The sequence below is a fragment of the Elephantulus edwardii genome, unplaced genomic scaffold (assembly GCF_000299155.1).
Source record: "Elephantulus edwardii isolate Elephantulus edwardi_28Jun2011 unplaced genomic scaffold, EleEdw1.0 scaffold00015, whole genome shotgun sequence".
Lineage (NCBI taxonomy): Eukaryota > Metazoa > Chordata > Mammalia > Macroscelidea > Macroscelididae > Elephantulus > Elephantulus edwardii.
Window position 1 is genome coordinate 15,484,172 of NW_006399765.1, and position 25,449 is coordinate 15,509,620.

Below are 25,449 nucleotides of genomic sequence, written 5' to 3' on the forward strand. Positions count from 1 at the left end.
AAAGGGGGGTGGGTTCCACTAGCTGCTCTGCAGGGAAATAGATGAACAATCTCTTTCCATTAAGATTTACAACCTCAGAAATACAGTGGTGGGTTTCTGAGTCAGTGGCAGAGGGTTGGGTTCCGTTTATGTCCTCGAGGGCATCCCTAGACTAGCACATACTCCACTGCGGACAGAGCAATCGTATTCCCTCGTCTCTTGTCTCTTGTCTGGAAGTCAAAAGCTAGAAGGGTACCCTGGAGCATCATCATAGTGAATAAAGGCTTTTTGTTTGTTTTGTTTTTTTTAAGTTTCCACACTTCTCTCCCTTTCTTTGCTCTAAGTTTAAACTGAATAGCAGAAACATCCAGCCATCCTGTTTGCTGTCTAAAGCCCGGGTTCTACAGAATTGATGGTATTCTCCCTTCCAGATGATCTGTTTTCTTTCGTGGGGAAGTCTGCCAAGGTCTGTGATTGGTGTCACTTTGGTCTGTAGGCCATCAATCGTTCTCCCCTCCCAAAGGCGACTTTATCTCTGTCCTTCCAGGAGCCCAAGTTCCTGAGAGGGAATACGTTGAAGACGTGCCCACCACCCATGACTTACAGGAAATTAGGGCCAGTCTTTAGTTACTATGCCCTCCCAACGCTTTTTCCCTTTTGTGCCTTGATGGTGATCAGTTGTTTTTTTGGTGGTTGTGGCTGTTTAGTTACCTTAAAAAAAGTTACACTTGCTCCTTGGCCTCCGTGGAAGACTGATTCCACATATTTTGGAAGCTCAAGACCCTAATATTAATGGTGTAGTATTTGCACATCCCCGATGCACACCCTCCCAGATATATACTTGAAATAATCTCTGTGTTACTTATACCACCTAGTACAATACAGATGCTATAGAAACAGAACTTTATGCTCCCTCTTCACCTTTGAGCTCTGCCTGTTCAATTGCTCTCCCCAATATTTTCCACCCTTGCTTGGGTGAGTCCAGGGATGGGGAGCCCGTGGATCCAGAGAGCTGCCTGCATGTGTAATAAGTTTTGGTGCAATGCTCAAATTCCATGCCCCAAATGTGTGATCACGTTTTCCTGTATGCATGTTCATGTGCCTATGTGTATATTCACATGCATACACATTTGAGTCCATGCCTTTGTCTATAGTTTATATCTATGATTATATGTCTGCTATATGAACAATTTTCAAATGATTGGAAGTAAATGATAAAATTATGTATGTTATCAGTAAATGCAGGGAACAGAATAGGTTCCCCAATTTATACAGAGTAGCTGTTAAATCAATTCTGTAACAAAGAGATAAACCTGATTTCTAACCATTCAACCTTGTAATAGGTTAAATGATAACAAACCATTCATTGATTTTTTTTAAGAGTAATAAACAGAAACATGTACCAATTGAAAGAGCCAGCAATTCAATTATAATTAGAAAAACAAAAGTGATGAGCCTGAACAATGCTCCCTTAGTTTGGGGGATGAGAGTTGAAAATGCCAACCACATAACAATGTAGTATTTGTTTTCTTATCATTAAAGGCACCAGCACTAATCACGTCACTTTTAAAAATGATGCAGCAATTGAATAGAGTTCATAACCCAGGAGACACGTCTAATGGATATGCTTAAGCAAAAAGATATACATAGCAAACTAAGAAAACTCAAACTCACTGCTGCATAATCTGAACTGACTCATAGAAGAACCTCCACTGGGTTTTCAGAGGCTGTAAATGGCACATGAATAAACTGTTCATCTTCTGTGGCAGATCTGAACTGTCTGCCTTGGAATTGGCAGTGCAACTCTTTACTCACTAGGCCACCAGAGCCCTGTCATAGACCCAAATAGAATGAAAATACAGAGCAGAAGAAAATCTGAGTGAGAATGGCCTCCGCATTCCCCTGATTACTGCACAACCCTGTCCTCTCTTTTGCTAGCCATCAAGCAAATAAATGCTGAGCTCTGAATATATGCTCCAGGAGTTGTACTCTTGGTCTGTACCCCGGGTTTATGGAGTAGCAGCAAATGACCTCAGTGATAACACCTACTTACTAATATTGTGCTTTAGTCATTTTTGTCTACATTTTTCCTGAATGAGAAAAAGACCATAATGAAATGATTGAGGACTGACAAAGGCATGCCAACCTACCTTTGGTAGCCAGACGGACGCAGTTGATTTTGGTCTCCTGTGGAAAACAGAAATGAGGCTCCAGTTAATGAGTTGTGAATTTAGTTTGTTCTCTAAAGAACATTTGTTGCTTCTATGCACATGCATCTACATTTTTAGTTGTAGTTTTAAATTTGTCTTTTACATTTTATTTCTACATTGAAATGACATTGTCATTTCTTTTCAAGCTGTGTACAAACTTTGTTCCTCTTACTTCCTGGTTCTTACCACCTCACCATCCTCCACTCCAGACAGCTTTGCAAACAGCTGGGACAGGGCCCATTCCAAAACATTTCCAACAGCACAGTGAGATTACTGTGGCATACAGTCTGCTTCATTCACTGTGTCTGTTAGCAGACCGTCTACAAGAAATCTTGGGGAAACTTGGTCACAAGAGAAATACTGCATCTACGCACACTCCAAAATGAATGGACACTTAGCACAAGCCTAGAAACTAAGAATATTTAAGAACAAAACTGCGAAGTTCATGTTGGGAATGTCAGTTCTCCGATGAGCCTCACTGTCGACACGAATGCCACATGCGTGTGTGTCTCGGGGGTGGCAATAGAGTCTTTGCCGAGTGAACTCTCTCCTCCTCATTCTTACGAACTGCTGCTCATGTGGACAGGATTCAGGTACCTGTGATCTTGCTGGGCATGCAGGAGAATTACAGAGGAAGGCGATTGATTAGGAAGGAGGATCAGCATAGCTTAGCTACTGGGGCTCCGCTTCCCAGTAGGTCTTGGAGAAAGTTGAAAACTCTAGTTGACGCCAGTGTAACCCCAGCAGTAGGTTGACTTGAGCATGTAGCTGTTGTTGCCTGGTGTGACTGAGTTAGTGTCAACTCCTAGCGGCCCTGAGTCCAATATAGGAACACCTTGCCCAGTCCTCTGCTATTCTCACAATCTCTGGATCGTTGCAGTCATTCTGTTAATCCGTCTCACTGAAGGACTGCCTCTGCTTCTCTGATCTACTGCTTTCCCGATGTCCTTTCCCAGAGACTGACCCTGCCGAGAACATGCTCAAAATACGTGGGATGCACTCTCAGCACCCTCGTGTCTAAGGAGCGCTCTGACTGCACTCCTTCTCAGGCATCTTCATGCTTTTGGAAGTCCTTGCCATTCTCTTCGTTCTTCAACGCCACAATTCAGTGCTATCAGTTCTTCTTCACTTTTCTTTATACATAGTCCAACTTTCACATCATTCGGAAGCAACTGAACATGCCATGGCATTGGGTCGAGTGCACTTTAATCTTTAAAGTGACATTTTTGCTTTTTAGCGTTTTAAAGAGGTTCATGACAGCAGATCTGCCCCGTGCACTATGCTGTTTTAATTTCACAATTGAGGCTTCCACTGGCATTGATTGCAGCTAACTGCAAAATGAAATCATTAACACCTTCAGTGTGTTTTCCACTTATTATTATGTTGTGAATGCGACCAGTTATGAGAGGTTTGGTTTCTTTTATGTTGAAGTGTAATCCATACGGAGGGTTAGACAGTCTTTGATCTTCTCCAATAAATGTTTCAAGGCCCTCATCACTTTCAGCAAGCAGAAATAAATACAGAAGTGACAATAAAAGAAAAAATCATCCATGCGTGTAGGTCATAGAGCCAAAGCACTTGAGGATTCAATGAATATCTTGCTAATGCTGAGTGAGAAGCAAACGCTGCCTATTGAAGGCACCTGCGTTAGGCTGGATAGGAAAGGTTCTGCTGCAGTAAGAAAAGACCAAACTTTTGGCCTGAAAATAGCAAAGATTTACTTTCCACACAAGCTGTATGCTCGTTGTTATTTAAGGTGTGAGTGACAGATGAGTGATGTGCTAATCATTGTAGTCACGCGGAAGCCCAGCTGATACTTCGTGGGAACACAAACCTCCATGTTTACAGAGGAATGGGATGAGAAGGCTAAAAGCCAAATTGTTGTTGTGCACCATCGAGTCAACACCAACCCACAGCTGACTCTCCAGTGGGTTTTCACTAGGTTGATCAGTGGGTTAATCACACAGGAGAAGACTGTCTCATCTTTCTTCTGCAGACCAGGTGGTGATTTTGAACTGCGTACCTTCAGCATTACAGCGCAGCTTCTTACCACTAGGTCACCAAAGCTCCCTGAAGAGTTAAATGCTGCCAGTTACATATTTTGAATTCAAAGCGCAAGTCTACTAATGTTTTATTGGCTAGAACCAGCTTAACTTCAATGAAGCAAGGAAATAGAAAATGGTAATGTCTACAAGCACAGTTGATTCTGTTTCTGTACATCCCGGGATATTAGATGTTGTTGCTTCTGTTCAACACAAATAGAAGCCTAGAATTCTCATCTGTGGCCTTTATTCTGTTCCTCATGTGCACAGAAAGTCTGTCCCTGTTGTTGATGATGGATTCCTGACTATTGAGAGGCGATTTGCAGATCCTGCTAACACTGTTTGCTTAAGCATTTCCTCCTATTTTGATAAGTATTCAAGTTGCCTTATCTTAGTGATTTATTCTGGGACATTCTCCAGTGTGTCCCTCTCTCAAGGTCCAGTGACTGGAATGGGAGAGCCGAGCCTATGTGAAGACATGTCAGTGTTCTGCTTAACTAAGTTATCACGCCTTTCCTTTTATACTGGACTTCCGGTAACATAGTTAGTATTTCAGCTTTCAGTGACAGCAGTGAATATCCATCAATCCTCCCTCCTCTCAATTCAAATATCTTGCTTTAGACTTGAGTCTCCACATATAATTTTGTTGGTAAGACCACAGAGTCTCACAATCACCATTTTTGTGTTCTGTATTTTTTGAGTGGACCAATTGCTAAAGTTGTTATCATATTATTCACCATCTGATAATTGTTGTTGTGCACCGTTGAATTGGAATGGACCCATAGCTGACCCTGCAGTGGGCTTTCAGAGGCAGCAAATCACATGGAAGGAGACTGTCTATCTTTCTTTAACAATTTGAAAATTACTGGTCCTGTATGTTTAAAACTTTAATTGAAAGATTACTACAAATTGTTGTTTTCTTGTTAAGTTCTGTCGAGAAGTGACTCATAGTTGACCCTCCGGCAGATTTTCAGATTCTATAAATTGCACAGGAGGAAAATGCCTCTTTCTCCCATGGAGCAGCTGGTGAATTTGAACAGCTTACCTTTGGGTGTGCAATGTAACTCTTTACCCCCTTAGCCAGGAGCTGAAAAACGTCAGCAGTAAATCCCTGTGACATGTACTAGAATCTTTCCTAATGGCATTCATTACTCATCAGAAAATCTGGTTTGGTTATCTTACCAGAGACTAATCTCCCTAATTGTGTATGCATTCACATCCTCCTCCTGCATTTTTCTATAAAAATAGCTTGAGAATTAGGGTCAAACTCATCGCAGATACTATAGAACTCTCAAAGAAAGAGAACTGTTGTTGACATAGCATGTTATTTGCAATAAGTGTTTCATTCTCTTTTTGCTGGAAACTTTTTTTAACAAAAAATTGCTTCTCTGGAAAATGTAGAAAAGTTAAAAGTATATGACACATATCGTTCAAATATATGAAATATTCATATGAGGCACTTACATGAAATTTGAAGTATGTGATATTTCAAGGAAAGATGTGTTTTAAAGAATATATTCAGAAGTCAGAAAGAAGGAAAATCACTGCGAACAAATACAAAAATAAAGTAGAATTTTGTAAGTGCGATGCCAAAAATGCGGAGGTGACTGGCAAGTTAAATATTACAGATGAGCTCACATTCATTTGGAGAAAGGACAAAGTTCTTCACCTCCTATTGGCTTCGACTTGTATGCTTTCGTTTAAATGGCTAAAAAGCTGACAACCAAGTAAAATACAACTTGCACAGAACTAAAACAGAACTGTATCATCACAATGATTATGATGAAGAAATTATGTAGAATAAGAGAGGTGTCAGGAGACGAACTATGGTCAGCAGGAAATCCAATTCAGTGCAACTGTGATTTACAAATCCTATAATAGAAAATTTGTCAGTTCTGTGCATGGTTGTTAACTCCAGCAGCAGGCAAAGGTTTGATGAGGCCAACACTGCTAATGGCAATTTCTGAATCTGCATTTAGACTTTAAAGAGTCTGTTATCTTCTCTCCACATCACATAATCTATTCTCATGGAACAGCACTAAGTGTAATAGTTTTGTATTTGAAGATGTTGATTCTAGTGTTGTTTAGAAAACAGAAAATTAGGAGCAGTCTATCAATCTCATCATACTGGAATGATAAAGTAAGTTGTAGCCTATCCAGACAGTGGAATATTAGGAAGCTGGAAATAAAAATGATTGTGAGTGCTGTGTTATTGTGTATAGTACTTATAAAAATCACACTAAATTAATAAAACAAAGTATGTTTTAAAATTATACGCTTACGCATGTAAACTAGCATACCAAAGCACACAGATGTGAAGTTAAACATTTAAAGCTTGAGGGAAATATAATAAATTTTCATTTTTTTTAAAAAAGAGAATAGCATAGAGTGTAGCATACAAACAAGTATCTGTCGCAAACCTACTGCCTTTATGTCAATTCTAATTCCTGGTGACCTTTCATCAGGTTTCCAGGGCTGTAAATCTGACCGGAAGTAGACTTCCCTGTATTTTCTTCCATGGAATGGCTAATGGACTCAAACGGAGGACCTGTTGGTGAGTATCCTACCAGGTAACCCATTACATACTATAAGGTAACTCCTTGCAGGCATACAGAGTCATCTTAAATCCAATTTGACCAATCTTCAGTGTACATACCCCTATGACCAGCATCCAGATGAAAAAGGACATTACCAACACCCTGGAAACTTCCTCCATGGCCCCTCTGGGTCACTTCCTCTCTGCAGAGGGGAACCTTAACCTGCCTCCTGTGAAAGTGTTCTCTTTAAAGTGTAGTCTCACTAAAGGGAATAGGGTAGCTGTGATGGTTTATCCCACTACCTCCTCTAACTCACTGGGTAATTTGTATGAACTTCTAACCCTCCCGAGACCCATCATCCTTTCCACAGTTTCATGCTTGAAAACAAGCTATTATTTCCTTTCATCAGAGCCAGCCCCTCCACCTGCACTTTTTCAGGTCTATTTTCCGTATCTGGAATTCACGTCTGATTATGCCTACCTCTTCTTGCCTTTCACAAACACACTACTGATAGGTTCATTTCGCCCAAGTTCCTGACACTTTTAATTCCCTAAGCAATTCATCCTTGTTGGTTTGAATTAGTTACAGAATAACAAAGCCCCTAGCCACTCTCTTGACCTTCTGGGAGATTGAATTGTCAGCAAGTAAGTCAAGAACATAGCAGACACTCTGTGACTATTACATAGGAGTTCAGACCAGTTTGCAGACACTCAGTATCCCCAAGTCAGTCCAACAAATGTGCAAAGGCCACTTCCTTTGCGCTGAGACTACATATGGCTTTGGGGAAAGGAAGAAACTATGGTGCATTTTCTGTTCTATCTCTATTCTGTAGCATAAGCTAGGTACCCATCAGTGGTGGTTGTTAATGTCCTATGGAGTGAGAAACGACACACAGCTGACACTTCAGTGGGTTTTCAGAGGCAGTTAAGTGCATAGGAGGAGAGTTCCCCATCCTTCTCCCTCAGAACGGCTGGTAGATTCAAACTGTGTACCTTCAGAATTGCAGCACAGATTCTTTATGATTTCATTTCTCCATCATGTTAACCTCACTTGCATCCCATTCCTATTCTAGACTTGGAAATCTGGGTTGAGGTGGGATGGGTTATAATATCCAGTTGATTCCAATTCAGAGCAACTCCATACGTGTCACAGTAGAATTATGCTCCATTACTTTTCAGGGGCTTTTTTTTTTAAAGCAAATAGCCAGGGCTTTCTTCTGAGACATCTCTGCTTGGAAACCCATTGGGTCCTCCCTTCGCCCAGCATGTGGTTCTGTCTGTCCCCTTGCACTGTGATTTCTCTGGCTCTCTCTTTTTGCCTAGTGCCCCAGCTGTTGTTTGACCTTGGTATAATTCCCGTACTTATTATGTGTCAGTCCCTGAAAGAAACACTCAAGGAAGAAAAGAAAAAGGAGTTTTTCTTCTTTATGCACCTACATGAAATGTTTTCTTTATTTACACTCTTAACAACAAAGTTTCCAGATGAATATGCCTCTTTGTGTTTGTGTGATGAGAAAACGTTACAATTTTCCCCCTAGGTTACACAGATAGATGGGCCGGAAGTATAAGAAAGTAGTGCATTTTCTGAGATGTCTGTAGGCAAGGGCTCCATTGGCACTGAGATGAAAGCTCTGCTTTCTTGGCATAGCCCACAGGCGCGCGATGACAGTGGAGTGAGTGCAGCTTTAATTTGGAAGACAGGCTAAGCAGTTTGTGAAGGAAGAGAAATTCTGTGTTGACCGGAAAAAGGAAGCCAGTCATCAGAGGGTCAATTGATAAGCAAACAATGCAGATTAAGCTTTGAAAATTTTTGAACAGCCCAGAACCATTAGCACTAGGTGACCCAGGCAGGCTTATTTTAGGAGATAAATGAGTAAGGGATGCCTCTGAAGGCCAGAGTGACATTTGACTAGTTCACTAACTTAAAAAGCCTTTAGGGAAATTGCCTAATGGTAACACAGACTTCTAGTTAAACAGAAGTTTACCACCAATGTTAAGTATCTTGTTAGAAGACATTAGGCAATAGACCATGTCTTATATCAATTCCTGTTGGCTCCAAGTTGTTGAAGACAGCGGTAACTACTTAACATCCGTTTTCTCCATGTACCCATCAAAAACAGTACAGGAAAATAAGAAGTCAAAACAAAACCATACAAAATCTACAACCTCAGCAGAACTGAAAACCACAACCCTCAGCAATCCATAAATCTGGTTAGTAGGAAAGTAAACACCTAATCTGAGTTTCCAAGATTTTTTGCTATTTCTAAGGCATGCAACATCAGGGCAATGACTATACCTAAAAACTATGGAAGAAAGAGAAGTAAGATAGTTGAGGGCATGAGACTGATGTAAAATAATCTACAGAAGGATTAGGTTCAAGCTGTGGAGGAAAGGCTAAAAAAGTTCTTGATAACTCATGCAATGAGTAGAGGGAAAGACTTTAAAAGTAAACATAACTCAAAGCAGTAGTTTTCAATTGTTGTTACTTGTGGGGCTGAAGAAGCAGGTAAAGCAGAAAGAAGACATATAATATCGTTGGGAGATTGTGCCGTGAAAGGGAAAAAGGCAAATGGGAGAATCTTAGAACCTAATGGGATAATGTGAAAGACAGAAATTTAAATATCCAGATTTTCATACAAGTAGAGAAAGTTATCAAAAGCTACCCACTAAAAAAATACCATGCCCAGATATCTTTCTACCCGCTTCCTACAGATCCCTTCAAGACAAGATAAAGTGTGTAAGGCTTTCTAAATTATGCTACAGTATATACAGTGAAGGACGAGGTTTTGTTCTTTTTATGAAATATATATCACGTAAACTACGTAAAGACAATACTCAAAATGAGAGACATTTATAGAACATTTGAATTGTGAATAGGCAGAATCATTGAATAACATACAAGTGAACAGAATCCAGCAATTTGGTGTAAAAACAAATGCCAAGTGAACTGTACTGCAAAAAATAGAAGGTTGGGTCTCAGTTAGGATATTAATGAATTCATACTAATAATGTTGTTGTTGTTGTTATGTGTTGTTGTTATGAGTCGTTTGCGACTCATAGCGACCCTATGCACAACAGCCCTAAACCCTGCTCTATCCTGCGCCAGCTGCACTGCCTCTGACACACCCATCCCGATTACCCCAGTCACCGAATCAATCCATCTCATAGAGGGTCTTCCCCTCCTGCGCTGTCCCTCCACCCTCCCAAGCATGATGTCCCTCTCCAAGGACCCGTCCCTCCTGGCAACATGTCCAAAGTATGTCAGACGAAGCCCCAGAATCCTTGCCTCCAAGGAGTAGCTTGGTTTAATCCTTTCCAAGATGAATCTGTTTGTTTTCCTGGCAGTCCATGGTGCATTCAGTACTATTCTCCAGCACCACAGCTCAAAAGCATCCACTCTCCTTCTGTCCTCCCTAGTCATTGTCCAACTCTCTGATGCATAACAAGCGATTGCAAATACCATGGCCTGTATCAGGCGCACCTTAGTCTCCAGAGAGACACTGTTGCTCCTGAGTACTTTAGAGAGGTCCCTAACAGCAGACTTTCCCATCGCGATACGCTTTTTGATTTCCTGACTGCTGGTGCCAAGAGTGTTGACTGTGGAGCCGAGCAAACTGAAGCTGTGAGCAATCTCAATCTCTTCGCCATCCATCCTGACGCTGCCAGTTGGTCCAGTGGTGAGAATCTTTGTCTTCTTGACATTGAGCCTCAGTCCATACTCAAGGCTGCAGTCCTTGACCCTTCGTAGCAAGTGCATGAGGTCCTCCTCAGTTTCAGCAAGCAGGGTTGTGTCATCTGCATAACGCAGATTGTTAATAGATCTTCCACCAATCCTGATGCCACAATTCTCCTCATAGAGCCCAGCCTCTCAGATAATCTGCTCTGCATACATGTTGAAAAGGTATGGAGACAGGATGCATCCCTGGCATACTAAAATTAATTCACATAACAGACCATATTAATAGATCAAGGGAGGCAAAAATATGATAATATCTATTACTATTGAAAAAGATTTTGTATGAAAAGGAGTTGGTCAGTGCTAAACCATTTCAGAAAATAGCATATAATCAAGAAACAAAAGTACTGAAGGAAGAAGTCCCAGCTGCACTGAAGGCATTGGCAGAAAATAAGGCACCAAGAATTGACAGAATACTAGTTGAGGTTTTTATAGGAAATAAATTCAGCCCTGAACATACTCACTCATCTGTGTTAACAAATTTGGATGACAGCTAGCTGGCCAACAGACTGGAAAAGATCATTCCCATTCAGAAAAAAAACAAGGTGATCCAACAGAATGCAGAAATTATCAAACAATGTCATTAAAATAGAATCTTAACTGAAGATTGTTCAAAAATGGCTAGAGCAGTATATCAATAGGAAAGTACTAGAAATGCAAACTGGATTCAAAAGGGACTATGGAACAAGGGATGTCATTGCTGAGGTCAGATAGATCTTGGCTGAGTATCAGATGGAAATTTGATCGCATTTTATTGAGAATGCAAAGCCATTTGATGGTATGGATGATATATTATGGATAACATTGAGAAGGGTAAGAATTCTAGGACACTTAATTGTGCTCTTATGAAATCTCCAAACAGACCATGAAGCAATTTTTTAAATAGAACAAGAACTACCACATGGTTTAACATCAAGAGACGTGTGCACCGGGGTTGTATCTTTTCACTATACCTATTCACTTTATATGCTGAGCAAATCATTTACATTGCACAGATGACACTCTTTCTTCTAGAAATTGAAGATAATTTGAAACAGTCACTGAAGAAGATCCTAGACTGTAGACTTCAATATGGATTATACCTCAATATTAAGAAACAAAAGTCCTCACAACTGGGCCAGTAGGCAACATCATGATACAAGGGTAAATGATTGAAGTTATAAATTATCTTAATTGAGTCAACAGTTGAGAAATCAAAAGACATTACACTGGGAAAATCTGCTGTAGAGACCTGCTTAAAAGACAATGGTGCATCTGACCCAAGCCTAGGTGTTCATCATTGGTGCCTATAGATGTGATGATAGTTGAAGAATGGAAAAGGGAGACTTAAGAAGAATTGATGCCTTTGAATTGTGGTATTGGTGAGAATATTGATTATGCTATGGATGGCCAAAAGAGCAAACCACATCTATTTTAGAGGAAGTAAAACCAAGTTGCTCTATGGAGGCAAAGATGATAGAACTTCATCTCACATGATTTGGACATCTAGTCAGGAGGTACCAGTCCTTGGAAAAAGACATCATGGATAAAGCTAGAAGACCAGTCAAAGAGAGGAGGATGCTCGAGGAGATGGACTGACAGGATGTCTGTAACAAGGACTTGAACCTGGCAGAGATTGTGAGGATGGAGCATGGTTTCTGAGCTGTTGTTCAGAGGGTTGTTATGAGTCACAGTGGACTGGACACCTAGCCACAACATTGCTACATTTTAACCAAACACTTAGGATAATAAGAACTGATGGATAATTTCAAAATATGATAAAATACACATACTTTATTCTTAAAATCAGCATCTTACTCATTGATGATCCAATAAAGGCATTCAATTAAGGCCAAGACCAAAGCTAGGATGCCTGTCCCCTATACAAGGCATGGGGAAGTTTTACATTGGGAAAACAATCTGATGCACACAAATGAAAAAAGAAAGTTTCTCTGTTTACAGATGATCTGATAATATATCAGAATACTCCTGCAGAATCAGTAATTGACAAACCAACAAGAAATTCAGAAAAACGGCTGTCCTTAAGTGCCAATGACTTGACCCTGAATTACAGAGATACCAGGCATAACATCACTAAACAGCACCTGGTCCTGTGCCATTGTCTCCACTGTGGCTTGTTTTAGCCCACTGTTGTAGCTACTGGTTCAGTCACTGAGGAACAACTTTTTTCTTGCTGACTTTCAACATGATGGCCTTCTCCAAGTGACTGGCCAACATGTCCAAGTACTCAGATGAAGGGTTGCCATCCTTACTTCAAAAGACTATTCTGACTCACTTCAAGTCTTTGGGAATAGACTTGTTCGTTAGACAGTGCATGTGATATACAGCATTCTTTGCCAATGCCATAATTCAGAGGCATCAGTTCCTCAAGCTTCCTGATTCACTGTCCACCTTTCATATTTATGGGAAGTGGATGAAAACACTATGGCTTGGGTCAGGTGCTCCTTAGTCCTCAAAATGACATCTTTACTTTTCAGCACTTTATAGTCATCTTTTACATCAGATTTACCTAATGAAAATGTCTTTGATAGTTATTAAGGTATAAAATTAACATATAAAAATCAATAGTCTCCATATACATATGGAACCGATATTCTGTTAGAGAACATAATGGTAACAAAACCTTCACTTATAATGGCAATAAAGATTAAATACATGGGAATAAACAGTAACAAGAAGGTGCAAATGCTTTATGAAGAAAACTTTACAACACCCCAGAAAGATACAAAGTAGACTTAGATAAACAGACCTCATCTGTTCTCAGGTAGGGTAACGCAACCCTAATTAATGTATAAATTTAATGCAATGCCATGAAAATACTAATAGGCTTTTTAAGGAGCTTGACAAGTTGACACTGAAGTTTGTACAGGATAAAAAAAAAGAACATATAAGGGAACATTCAAAAAGAAATTCTAAGAGAATAGAGGATAAAGCTTTTCTAATTATAACTGTATGGGATTGTTGCATAATTAGAAAAACAGGCCAACAGTGAAAAGTCCAGAAAAGGACATAAAAATATATGGAAATTTAATACATGATTAAAACGTAACATCACAAATTAACTGGCAAAGATGAACTTAATAAATGTTGCTAGGACAACTTGATAGGTATTCGGGAGTGGAAATGACAAAATTAGACCCATACACTTTATACAAAAATAAATTATAAACATCAGATATAAAAATGCAAAAGTGAAATTCCACAAGCACCTGGAGAAAATATGGATGATACTTTTCACACTGGATGCAGGAAAGCTTTTTTAACTCTGATAAGAGTTAGATGCAATAGAAGAATTAAAAAAAATCACCCCAAAATAGATACATCTGAGGGTGTGTGTATATGTGTGTGGAAAAATTCGGTAAATAAAAATATAAAACACAAACTGGTAAAACTTGAAACATAAATAAAGGCAACTAGTAAAAACTGAATCATAAATGAAACCTAAAACCTCTACTCTATAAAGAACTTCTGAAATTGAGGGGAACAGAAAATGGAACCAAAGATATAAACAGGTAATGCACAAAATTATATAACAATGCCCTTAAGTTTGTGAAAAGGTGTCAACTTTCCTTCTAATAAAAGAATGCAATTAAGTAAGACTATATTTAGGAGTATGCCGTACCTATTAGTTTGGCAAAATTGAAAGTTTGATGACACATGTAGTTGGTGAGTCTGTGAGGGACCAAATCATCTGTCACATTGCTGAGCCAAAAATAACAAAAATCCCATTTCCTCCAAGTACATTTGACTCATAATGACCTGATGGGATGGAGCAGAACTGCCCCCATAGCATTTCCAAAGCTGTGAATATTTATGGAAGCTAACTGCCACATCTTTCTCCTGTAAAAAAGTCTATGGATTCAAGCTGGTGATCTTTATGCAGCGATCAAGCGCTTAATCACTCCCCTCCCAGGGCTCCCTGGCACAGCGTTGGGAGCAACAGTGCATTTGCCATTTTTTAAATTTTTTTATCATCCAAGTATTATACGATTTTTATTATTCTAGTAGTTTACCATGAAGTATTACTCCAACAATTCCTTCATTACAGCAGTGTTTGCAAAGTAAAATATTGGAAACAACCTATATGCTAATTAGCATAATTGGAACAACTATGATACATAATGGAGTAGTAACTATAAAGCTGTTCAATCCAGGTGGACAACTCACTGTGAACCCATGCTTTTCAGATGAACTACACACCGTAGAACTCTCACAACTGTAACCTCTTAGAAGCAGATCATCAGCTCTTTTTCTAGTGTTTTCTAGTTTGGGTTTCCTTTCATTCACTAATGCACATTTTCTTCTTTCTCCCTCCCTTTCCTCTCCCCCAATTAACTTTGTAATGCACTTCCTAAAAAAAAACAAACAAAAAACAAATCCCAAAATAAAAAACCCAACCAATCCAAAAATCTCCTTTAGAAAATTATAATTTTGCAATTGTTTAAATTAGTTACCTGCTTCAATTTTTCCTTTGAAGCCTCTGATTAAGAACAATAAACAAACCAACCAACCACATTTTTTCTTTTTAAAAAAAGTGATTGAATTTGAGAGGCTAGGGGCTTCAGGCCTGTTGTTCATTCATAGGGTCCATAGGCAGTCCACATCAACAAGGGTCAAGCCCTGGATTTGACCTTGAGGAGAGCACTTCCCAATACTGGGTTGGTTCTTTTACAAAACTGAGGAGGACGTGCAGTCCGTGTAGTCTCTGAGTGGTTCACGTGGGTAAGTGCTCACCTAGGAATCGGCAAGTTGTCAGTTTGAATCTTCTCAGAAGTGTCTCAGAAACAAGGTCTGGTTATTTACTTCAGAAGGAAAAAAGGCAGAGTTTGGAAACCTTGGGATTACGCAGGTCTCTGAACATATGGTCATTGGGAATTGAAGTCAACTTGACAGTCACTGGTTTGATCCTTTTTTGGAGTGGCTGTTTATATGCTTCCTTAACTATATTATGGGGAGCCTGGTGGCCTAGTGGTGAGGTGTAACATTGCCAATGTAAAGGTGTGTGGTTTCAATTTACCTCCTCCTCTGAGTGAGAAAGATGGGCAGTCTCCTCTCCTGCGATTGACAGTCTTTGCAAACCCACTGGAAGGTCAGCCATGAGTCACCTTCAACTTGATGGCACAACCACAACACAGTGCTACATGCCTCTTCTGCACTAGAACTTTCAGGCTATGAATCTCAATTATCCCCAATTAGGACGTGAGAAAGCTGGTTCCTTTGGGACCCCATGGAGAGGCTCTGGGGCTGAAGAGTCCTGTGTATGAGCCTCTCTGAGGCAGCACCCTCATTCCTGCTTCCCTGTATGCCTCTTCTCTGACTTTGATGATCCCTGCTCTTCCTGAGACATACTTCGAGCTGTAATTACTAAGTGATGTTTGCAAAGCCTTTGAAATTCTCAGGTGACAAATGCAATCAAAGACCAATTAATTATGATAATTGTTATTAGCACCTAACCCTAGTCAAACCCACAGCATTTTAGTCAAGTTTGACTTCCAGCAAGACTATAGGACAGAGTCACACTGCCCCTAGGATTTCAGCTGACTGACTGTCATACCTTTCTGCTACAGAGTAGCTGGTGGTTTGAACTGTGAACTTGACAGTTAACAGTGAGGCGATTAACTCACTGTGCCACCTGGGTTTCTTTGTGGTTAATGCTACACCCCAAACTGAATCTGCCGCCCTTCAATCAATTCCAATTCATGGAGCCCCTCCAGCAGATTTCAGAGGCTGTAGATTGTCACAAGAAGAGACTGCCCATCTTTCTCCTCCAGAGCGGTTGGTAGTTTCAAACCACTGACCTTATTATACCTTACGGCCTGACTGGTAACGAACTAGGCTGCCACTAAGCCTTGCCATTAGTACAGCTTCTCATCATTTGCCCATGTTAACAGCAGTGTCAGCCCATGTTCAGGGTTGAGTGGTGACGGAGACTGGCCATGACTTGTGGGAGGAAAAAAATAAAAGTGTGTGTGAGGGCTCTGGGTGTTTGTGGAGCCCTGCTGGCACTGGTTCGTCCAGCGTCCACTGTGAGCCACCCTACAGGGGCTCTAACCCAGCAGGAAGCCCAAATGCATCATCTTCACACGCACAGGTTCAAACCCAGCTCAGCCTGTGGTGTGTCCTTCAGCAAATCAAGACTTCCCAGGTCTCGGCATGCTCATCTGTGAAATGAGGATTCCTATAGTATCGACTCTGATTTGCTGTCGTTATGAGAATAGTTATGAGGCAAGCACCAAGGGATCTGAGAAGACTGAGTTAGGAGGTCATTGTGATTGCCCAAGCAAGAGGTAGAAGTATCTTTGACTATAGTAGTGGCAGCAGAAAAAATATATATATATATTTATATTTAAGAGCAATTTCTAATGATTACTCAGAGCTTGGGAGTGTTTAGGAACAGATGATATGGTACTTTGGGAAATCCAGATTCTATTCAGGGAGGAAAGACAGGAATATTTTTGAAGAGGAGTAATGAAGAATTAATTTAGTTATTGAAATTAAATTAGTTAATTAATTAAACAAATCACTGCATGTAGGTCTCATAGATTTGACCCATGTAAAGCTCCTTTGTGATTTCAACCCAATCGATTGAGCTAACTGGTTTGCAAAGTTGAGAGACTTGATGTCAGAGACGAAGCTTGACCAGAGTTCAGTCACCATGAAAGACCTGCGGATGAATTATCAACTTCTCCACTTGTTCTCTCTTTGCCTTCAAGAAAACAGCGTGTCCATCCCATGTCTTTAACTACCCTGGACTTCACATCTCTGTGCCTTCAACCCGTCTGTGCACTCAGAGTTTACTCATATACTTTCTTTAGCAAACCTTCGCATTTTGACCATATATGCTGACTGCTGCGGAGTCAGTTCCAACTCATGGGCAGCCTTCCATTAGCTTTCCTGAGTCACATGGATTAATCCTTCATCACATGGGAGGACTGTGCACATCATTCTCCCAAGGGCTGTTGGTGGATGTTAAACTGTTAACGAAGCATGGCTGTTGAGATGCCAATAACCTATCTAAAGACTGTGCCACCAGAATGCCTGTTAGATTAGCATGAAGATGTGGTTGCAGTTGTTAGGTTTCATCAAGCCAATTTTTATTACGAGTAACCCCATGTGACAAAGTTGGGTCTTTGTAGTCTGTAGTCTTTAGGGAAGAAAACCACTAGAATGGAGCTACGGGGTAGATCTGAACCACTAACTTCTGATTGTGTTGCTATAGCTGTTGTGCACCAAGTCAGAACTGACCCCTAGCTTACCCTCCAGCAGGTTTTCAGAGGCAGTAATCACACGGGAGGAGATTGCCCATCCTTCTACGGGGCAGCTGGTGGATTTGAACCACGCATTTTCAGGGTTGTAACACAGATTCTTACCACTAGGCCACCAGAGCTCACCTTAGCATTTTGCCACCAGTGCTCCTTTTGATAATCTGTTGTATATGACTGATTCTGACTCATAGTTCTATCTTAGAGCATAAAGTAGGACTGTCTCATACAACTTTCTAAGGCTGTATGTAATCTTTCCACCCAAAGAGTGGTGAGTGGGTTTGAGCTTCTGCCCTTTCAATAATCAGCCAAGCTCTTAACCATTGTCACTAATGATAGCTGATATTGTTTATTGCATGCCAAGAAAGTACCATGATAAGCTTTTTTCTATGCATTTTCTCATTTAATATTTACAAACATCCTCATAAAAATTGGTAAAGGGCAACAAAATTTTCCAAATGATAACAGAGACTCAGAACTGAAATCCTCCTCCTAATATCAGTGTCAATCCATACAGTAGGAAAAAGCGTCTGCTAGACATTCATCGGCAATGCTGAGGGGAGTCAGACTTTGAAATCCATTAATCCATGAGACATACTAACAGTAGCATCATTTTTACAGCTCAAGAAATGCACAGAATCACTGCGTGCAAATTGCTCCATTAAATTCTGGTTTGCTGTTTTATCCCGACTAAACAGCATTGATGCAGTAGGGGCTACTGGAGGGTGTCTGCAAAACAGTTGTTGATACTGAGGGGAAACTTCTCAGGGGACCTTGTGAAAGGTACGAGATGAATGCCCCCTCCAGAGTCTCACATGGAAAGCATGCATGCTTCCTTCTAGGAGGGAAGAGCAGGGATGCAGACATGCTGGCCTGACACATGTTAGATTTTTGCTTTTATTGGATTCCCAGAAGCTCAAGAAGTACATATAATGTCCCAGTACAGTTTTACTGACATAATGATTTATTCTTTATTCTCTGTAAGATTTACGTGCTGATTTAAAAATCTTCTCTTTAATGACACACATGTTCCCCATATAGATATATGTGTCTATATGTATAAACACACATAGATATACAAAAACCGATATATACTGTAGAAGAAAGGAAGGAAACCTTCTCCTGTGTGATTAGCAGCCTCTGAAAACCTATAGGAATGTCATCCGTAAGTTCCAATGTGACAGCACGTAACAACAACATATACACATATATAATATGTATCACACACATGTGTATAAAGATCTGTGTAGGCATGGAGAAAAGACACCATGCTTGGAAGGGTGGAGGGCCATTGCAGGAGAGGAAGACCCTGGAGAAGATGGACTGACACAGTGATGTCGCTGTGGGGACTGGTATGTGTCAGACAGTGAAACTGGCTCAGGATACGGCAGGGTTCAGAGCTGTTGTTTATAGGGTCACTATGAGTCTTAGTCAACTCAATGTCACATAACAACGATATTATCAACAACAATATTATCAACAACAATATTATCATCAGGTGTATCTTGCCTCTGGAACCTCTATGAACTTGGAGAAACAATGAAAGTTATACAAGTGTTCAGGTCTTTCATTTATAGTGTTGCTATGAGTCGTCTATGACTCGATGGCACTTAACAACATGAAGTATGCATGCATATATTTAGATTAGCAATTATATTTCTGTGTGAAAGGAATTTAGGAGCTTGCAAAATGTTATCCCATCTATTGTTTCCTCGTTATGAAGTCCCCAGTAACCACGGACCGCCAAGAGAACAAACAGCTATGTCTTAGAGAAAGTACAACTCCTTAGAGGGAGAGATGACAAAGCTTTGCCTCACACCGGGCACATTGCTAGGAGATGCTATTCCTTGGTAAGGGACATCGTGCTTGGGAAAGTGTAGGGTTGGTTCAAGAGAGGAAGACTCTCAACCTGAGAGGATTGACACAGTGACTTCAGCAAAGTGCTGACGTGTGTCAGAGACAATGGGAACGGCACAGGATAGACAAGGTTCAGGTCTGTAGTCCATGGGGTTGTTATGAGTCATACTTGAATCAATGACTTAACAACAACAAAGCATAGGAAGACAGATAACATCCCCATTTGATAGCTGGAAACACTGAGGTTTAGCAAGCAGATACTGAGCTCACATGGCTGATAGCTTAGATCTAGCTTCCAGACTCAGAGACGTTCCTTCATTTTCACCATCAAAGGGGTCTAAACAGAGGCAGGAGGGAGCTCTGTTGACAGAGTCAAGTTTCACTGCTAACATAAAGTGGTGCCTTTCTAATGATTTGAGCCACCATCTTCCAGCTCCCGGGAAGATCTCCAGCTCCAAAATCCTGCTCTATGGTCCGCTGTGACTCAGTTTCTTCTCACTTGGCAATGAGTTGAGTTCAGTGGGGTGGGTGGAGCAAAGGACCTGCTTTGTGGGATTTAAGTGGCTGGACTCATGACCTTTCCCTGGGCCCAAGGCCTAGAGCACAGGCCCATGCTGACAACATTATCAGCTGTCAACATGTGAGCAACCTTAATTTCTTGCTCTAAACGAGTTTAAAATATATTTGCATGGGAAGGAAAACGTTCTCGGTCCCTCAGGTCTCATACGATGATAATAAAATTTGTAAGAACTGTGAGTGAAAAAAAATAAATTAGCAACCTGGGAGAGCTCCTCTTGGTATGTGTACAAGGTGACACTGTGAGAATTTTTCTTTCACCCAGTAGGGTTCCAGCAGGAGTGTGTTTGGGGACCTGAGATAAGACTCCAGTGGAGGCCTGGAAGAAGACAAGCCGGGGGGGCAGGATGACTCCTAGGAGGCCGAGGATACTGCAGATGGTGAAGGGTACCAGGCAGGTAAGTGCGGCATTGCTTACGTTCCAATGACAGACCAGAATCGGCAGGACACACTTACCAGGCAAAGCCTCCCCAAAGAGTTTATAGAAAGGTTTTGATGATAAGTCCCTGGATTCCCACATGAAGGCGCCAGCTTCTTCATTTCCACAGGGCTTATGCTGAGCTAATAACATCCAGAAATACATTCCTAATATTAAATTGTGGTGACAGCTTAGCAGGAATACACGTGGGAGGACTTTGACTCGCAGTTGTCTGTTGGCTTGGCTGTGTAGCACGGACCACAGCTTTCTGGAGCCCTCTTAAGTACCCTGAGTTGCGTTGGCAAAACCGCTGCCTTTGTGAATGGGAGAGTGTTGTATTCAGCTGTATCAGGCATTTCTTTGCCATAGCTCCATGAGGGCAAGGAGAAAGAGCGATTATTAGAACAGTGGTCACTGCAGTGTCGGACTGAAAGTTGGACAATAAGTAAGGAAGAGTGAGGAAGAATCGATGCCTTTGAATTGTCGTGTTGGTGATGCGCGTTGACTGTACCATTGGGCTGCTCAAAGAACCAATCTGTCTGCCCAGAAGTATAATCAGAGTGCTGTTTAGAGGCAAGGATGGTGAAGCTTTCTCTTGTATGTATCTTGGGCATATTTTTAGGAAGAAGCAGTCCTTAGAGAGAGACTTCATGCTGGGAAAGAGAGAGGGTCGGTGAAAGAGATGATTCTCAACAAGGTGCACTGACATAGTGACTGTCACAATCAGTGTGAGCATGGCAGAGACAATGAGGCTGGGGCAGGACAGGGCAACACTGGACCTGTTATTCACAGGGTGGCTACCAGTCGTAGTTTACTGGACGGCACCCAACGACAACAACTTCAGTATGAAGCAGCTGACACTCTAACTAGACTTTATGGGTGCTTCTGGAAGGCCGTCTTTTCACAGAAAGAAATGGAATCACTTTGTGATTCTGATGGCTGGTGGCAGAGTCTGTATTGGGCTGTGCTGCTAATCCTGGGGCTGAGTTGCTCTGATGGTTAGACTCCACCAGTGGCCCCACGAGAGGCAAGTGGACCATCTCCTCCTGTGTGATTTACCACCTTGGAAACTCAATGGAGGGCCAGCTGTGGGTCAGTTCCCACTCAACGGCGATGAGTGAGTGAATGAGGGAGCTGTTTGTGAAGGAGTCATGCAGGTGTCAATTCTTTGCTTTGTATCTAGGATGCGTCAGGTGCTGAATATCCAAGTGTCCAGCATCTGTGAAAGCCACTTCACAGAGATGCTCAAACAGTGGAGCTTTATAATTATGAGAACGTGATGAGAAAATCCACGGCATGATGGGAAAATGCAGTCAATAGCAGTGTTCTCATGTATCCAACTCTCCCCCTCAACACATAGTTAGAATGCGAGACCACATTCCTTTTTGGTTTAATGTTACTAGATGTTACTAGTCTTGGAATCAGTGAGACTGGCTCAGGACAGGGCAGGCTTCAGAGCTGCTGTATACAGGATCACTATGAGCTGCAGGCATTTTGAGGGCACATAGCAACAGTCTTGGTAAAAAAAAAGTGACGCTTCTATCATTTTGTGAGGGAACTTTTAGAACCAATGTTCTTTTTGCCACATTTCTCTCTGCCTTGGATATTGTTGAAGCTCAAGTGCAGATGAACTTTCCATAAGCCTTGTCCTTGGTCTGTAAGCCGAGTCTTTGAGTAACTGTGATGTGAGCAGAGCCCTTTGCTGACCCCCCTTTTCACAAGGCTGAATACTAAACATTTTCTCTTTCTGCTGGGCCTTTGATATTTTGTGGTTGTTTTTAAACTATGGCTTAACTTAGTTTATCCTAACAAATGCAGGAGCTCCCTTATAATCCCTCAACTATCCAAGACCCAATCTTCTTTGATGAGACCTCTTTTGTGGTCTTAACTCCTAACCCACTTGAGCCCAGATTTCCTTATTCTCTGACTCATCTCAGCTTTTTGTTATGTGACATCAGGGAACAGCAGGGTAGAGGCAAGAGCATGCCCTAAAGACAAGACCACAGTGCCAAAAGACTCTGCAGGCACTAATGTTAAACGTGAAATCACAAAGGAGAAGTTAAGCTATGAGGAGTAAAGCTTGGGATGAGGTTATAAAGCATGGCTGAGTCAAGGAAGTCAACAAGTGCGTCACAGCTTGAACCTGAGTTCACTCAGAGTTAGGAAGGTCTGTGCTCTTATGTAGAGTGTACTGGACAAAGTGGGATGTGTTAGCCTTTCTCCAGAAGAGGAGCCTTAGGAAATCAGCAAAGGAAATGAAGAGCAAAGGAAAGGAATGAATATTAGGATAGCTGTGATATGTGCCATTATTTGCATTATCTTTCTCTAAATTTGGGGGAGAGGGAGGTAGGCATTAATGACCTGATCCGTCCTGAGATGTTAAGTAGCCTGATGAGGTTGTCCCAGGGCCTAGGAGTGAACATCAGTCTAGTCCAGGTCTATCTGAGCTCCAGCTGCAAGTCCTTTCCATCCCCCCATGCCCTGCCACAATAGAAGACCCGTCCATGTGCAAGTGTATCCTTTTGACAGGGCTTGGGAACAACTAAATATAATTCCTTCCAGTTCATTCAGAGGCACAAAATTTTCTCCAGCCCAGCCCCCAACCCCTGCTCATCCTAACGATTATAATATGATTATGCTGCAAACATGGTGACCCTTTGAACATAGCATCTGGCTTCTAACTGCTCTCAAGAGGCAATTGCGTTCAGGAGCTGGAAGAGGAAATGAGGGAAAGAGAATAATCACCCTGCTACTTCCCCCTTCTCTTATTTAGCTCAGCATTTGTCAGAGGCATCGCCCAGGTTAAATGTGCCCCCACAGGATGAAAAGGATATGGCAAGGAAAGAGTTCGCTCTCAGCATAAATAGAACACAGCACAACAGCACTGCCCGACAAAAGGTGGCTTCTGGATGGAGTATTTACATGAATTCACCACACTTGTTTTGCATCCAAGCGCTAATTATGGTCCTTTCAACTTCACAATCATGGCTAATGGCGGTGGGGACGCAGAAAAACAGTAGATTCAGCAGGCCTCATTCTGGGAAGAGTGGGAGAGAAACAATGCAAAACTGCACCCACCCGCTGTTTACAACCAGACAGATACTCTGAGTACCATTTGGAGAGAGTGAAGGAAATGAAGGCTGCCCAGGAGTCGGGAGCATTGAGAAATAAGACATCTGGGGAAGAGTCTTACTACTGAGATGCAGGGAAGATTGTTCAGCACTCATGTGGCTATGGGGAAAACAGCTCAGAACGACATCTCTCAGAGTCTGGAAATTCAGCTTGTACTAACACTTGCGTGATGTCGGTCAAGATCATTTCTCATTTGATCTTCAAAATTATCATTTTTATCAGTACTGGAAGTAAGAAAATGGAGGCTCCAGGAGAAAACAATTTCATTCCCACACTCATTCGTGAACTCACTCAATGATTATTGAATATCTTCCGTTGAAGTTGGCTCATTAATCATGGTCAATGCTGTAGACTTGGCTCTGACTTCTGGTAACCTTACGTATGACGGAAGCAAATGATGCCTAGTCATATGACATCTTCACAATCACTGGCATGTTTTAGTCCATGGTAGCAACGGTGGCATTCTATCTTACCGAGGGTCTCCCTTATTTTGCCGACTCTATATCAAATATGATGTAGTTTTTCTACCATTTGGTCTTTCCTGTGGTGTTGAAAGTACATGCGAAGTATTGTGCTCAGTATGGAGGAAATAACCTCAAACAAAACAGAATTCTTACTTTCATGTAGAAATTCTTAGTGTAATGAGCAAAGCATGCACTACATAAAAACATGTGTAATTAAAAAACTTAAAATGAAAGTCAAAGTCATTACCATGGAGTTGCCTTTGGGTAAGCAGTGGAACGCCTTTATTAAGTCAGAACAACATCTTTTATTCTAAACTCTCAGCAACTGCCTTATTTGAGAATCAGGCCACACTGTGACCATTTGTTTCTGATACAGCTGGACACAGGTAACTCATGGTAGCTGTGATGCTAAATAAACACTGTGACACTGATGTGTCAAATGCGAGAATGGTTACCCATGGCGGATAGTGTTTGGTGGAGCTCCCCGATTAAAACAAGCTTGAAAGCAGGAGCGGCATCCACTTCCTAAATCGCTTGCCTCCGGAAACCCTATGAACTTGGAGAAATGATGAAAGTTATACAAGTGTTCAAGTCTTTCATTCATAGGGTCGCTATGAGTCGTCTATGACATGAGGGCACTTAACAACAACAACAACACCGCTATACTGTAGTTGCATAGCATCTTAGAATTGGATGGAATTTAAAGTATTATCTAGTCTCATTCAGACCAGAATTCAACAAAGAAATCTCCAATGTTTTCTTGACCTCTGAAATACTCTGGAGGGAAAGACATTTGATTCCATTGTGGAACAGGTACAATTTAAATGCAAACTTTTTTCCTTCTATGATATAAAAATCTCTCCTTAAGTCCTTCTTTTTGGCCATTGATGTTGATTTTAATAAAACAAATCTTTCTTACCCACGCCGACTCTTTAGAGAAAATATTAAAATACCAGCTACTCAACCCTACTCAATCAATCTCATTGAGATTTAATATGCAAATACCTCTGCTTATTGTCTGGCCTGATTTTTAGATTCTAGTAAACATATTTAGTCTCTGATGGACAGACTCTTTTCTGCCAATTTCCTCCTTAAAAAAAAAGAAAGAAAAAAAAAAGAAGCAGCAGCAAAGGAATGCCCAGAACATAACACTGTTGTTTGTTGTTGTTATGTGCCGTCAAGTCGCCTGTGACTCATAGCGACCCTATGTACAACACCCCTAAACCCTGCTCTGTCT

At 41.2% G+C, this 25,449-nt stretch overlaps 1 protein-coding gene across 1 annotated transcript in view; it reads right to left on the bottom strand.

Moving 5' to 3' along the window:
• PTPRT (protein tyrosine phosphatase, receptor type, T) overlaps positions 1–25,449 on the bottom strand; it is a 975,109-nt gene that overhangs the window by 242,176 nt on the left and 707,484 nt on the right. The window contains exon 13 of the mRNA XM_006881719.1: positions 2,130–2,166. Within this exon, the coding sequence (XP_006881781.1) occupies positions 2,130–2,166 (37 nt within the window). The remainder of the gene's footprint in view (positions 1–2,129; positions 2,167–25,449) is intronic.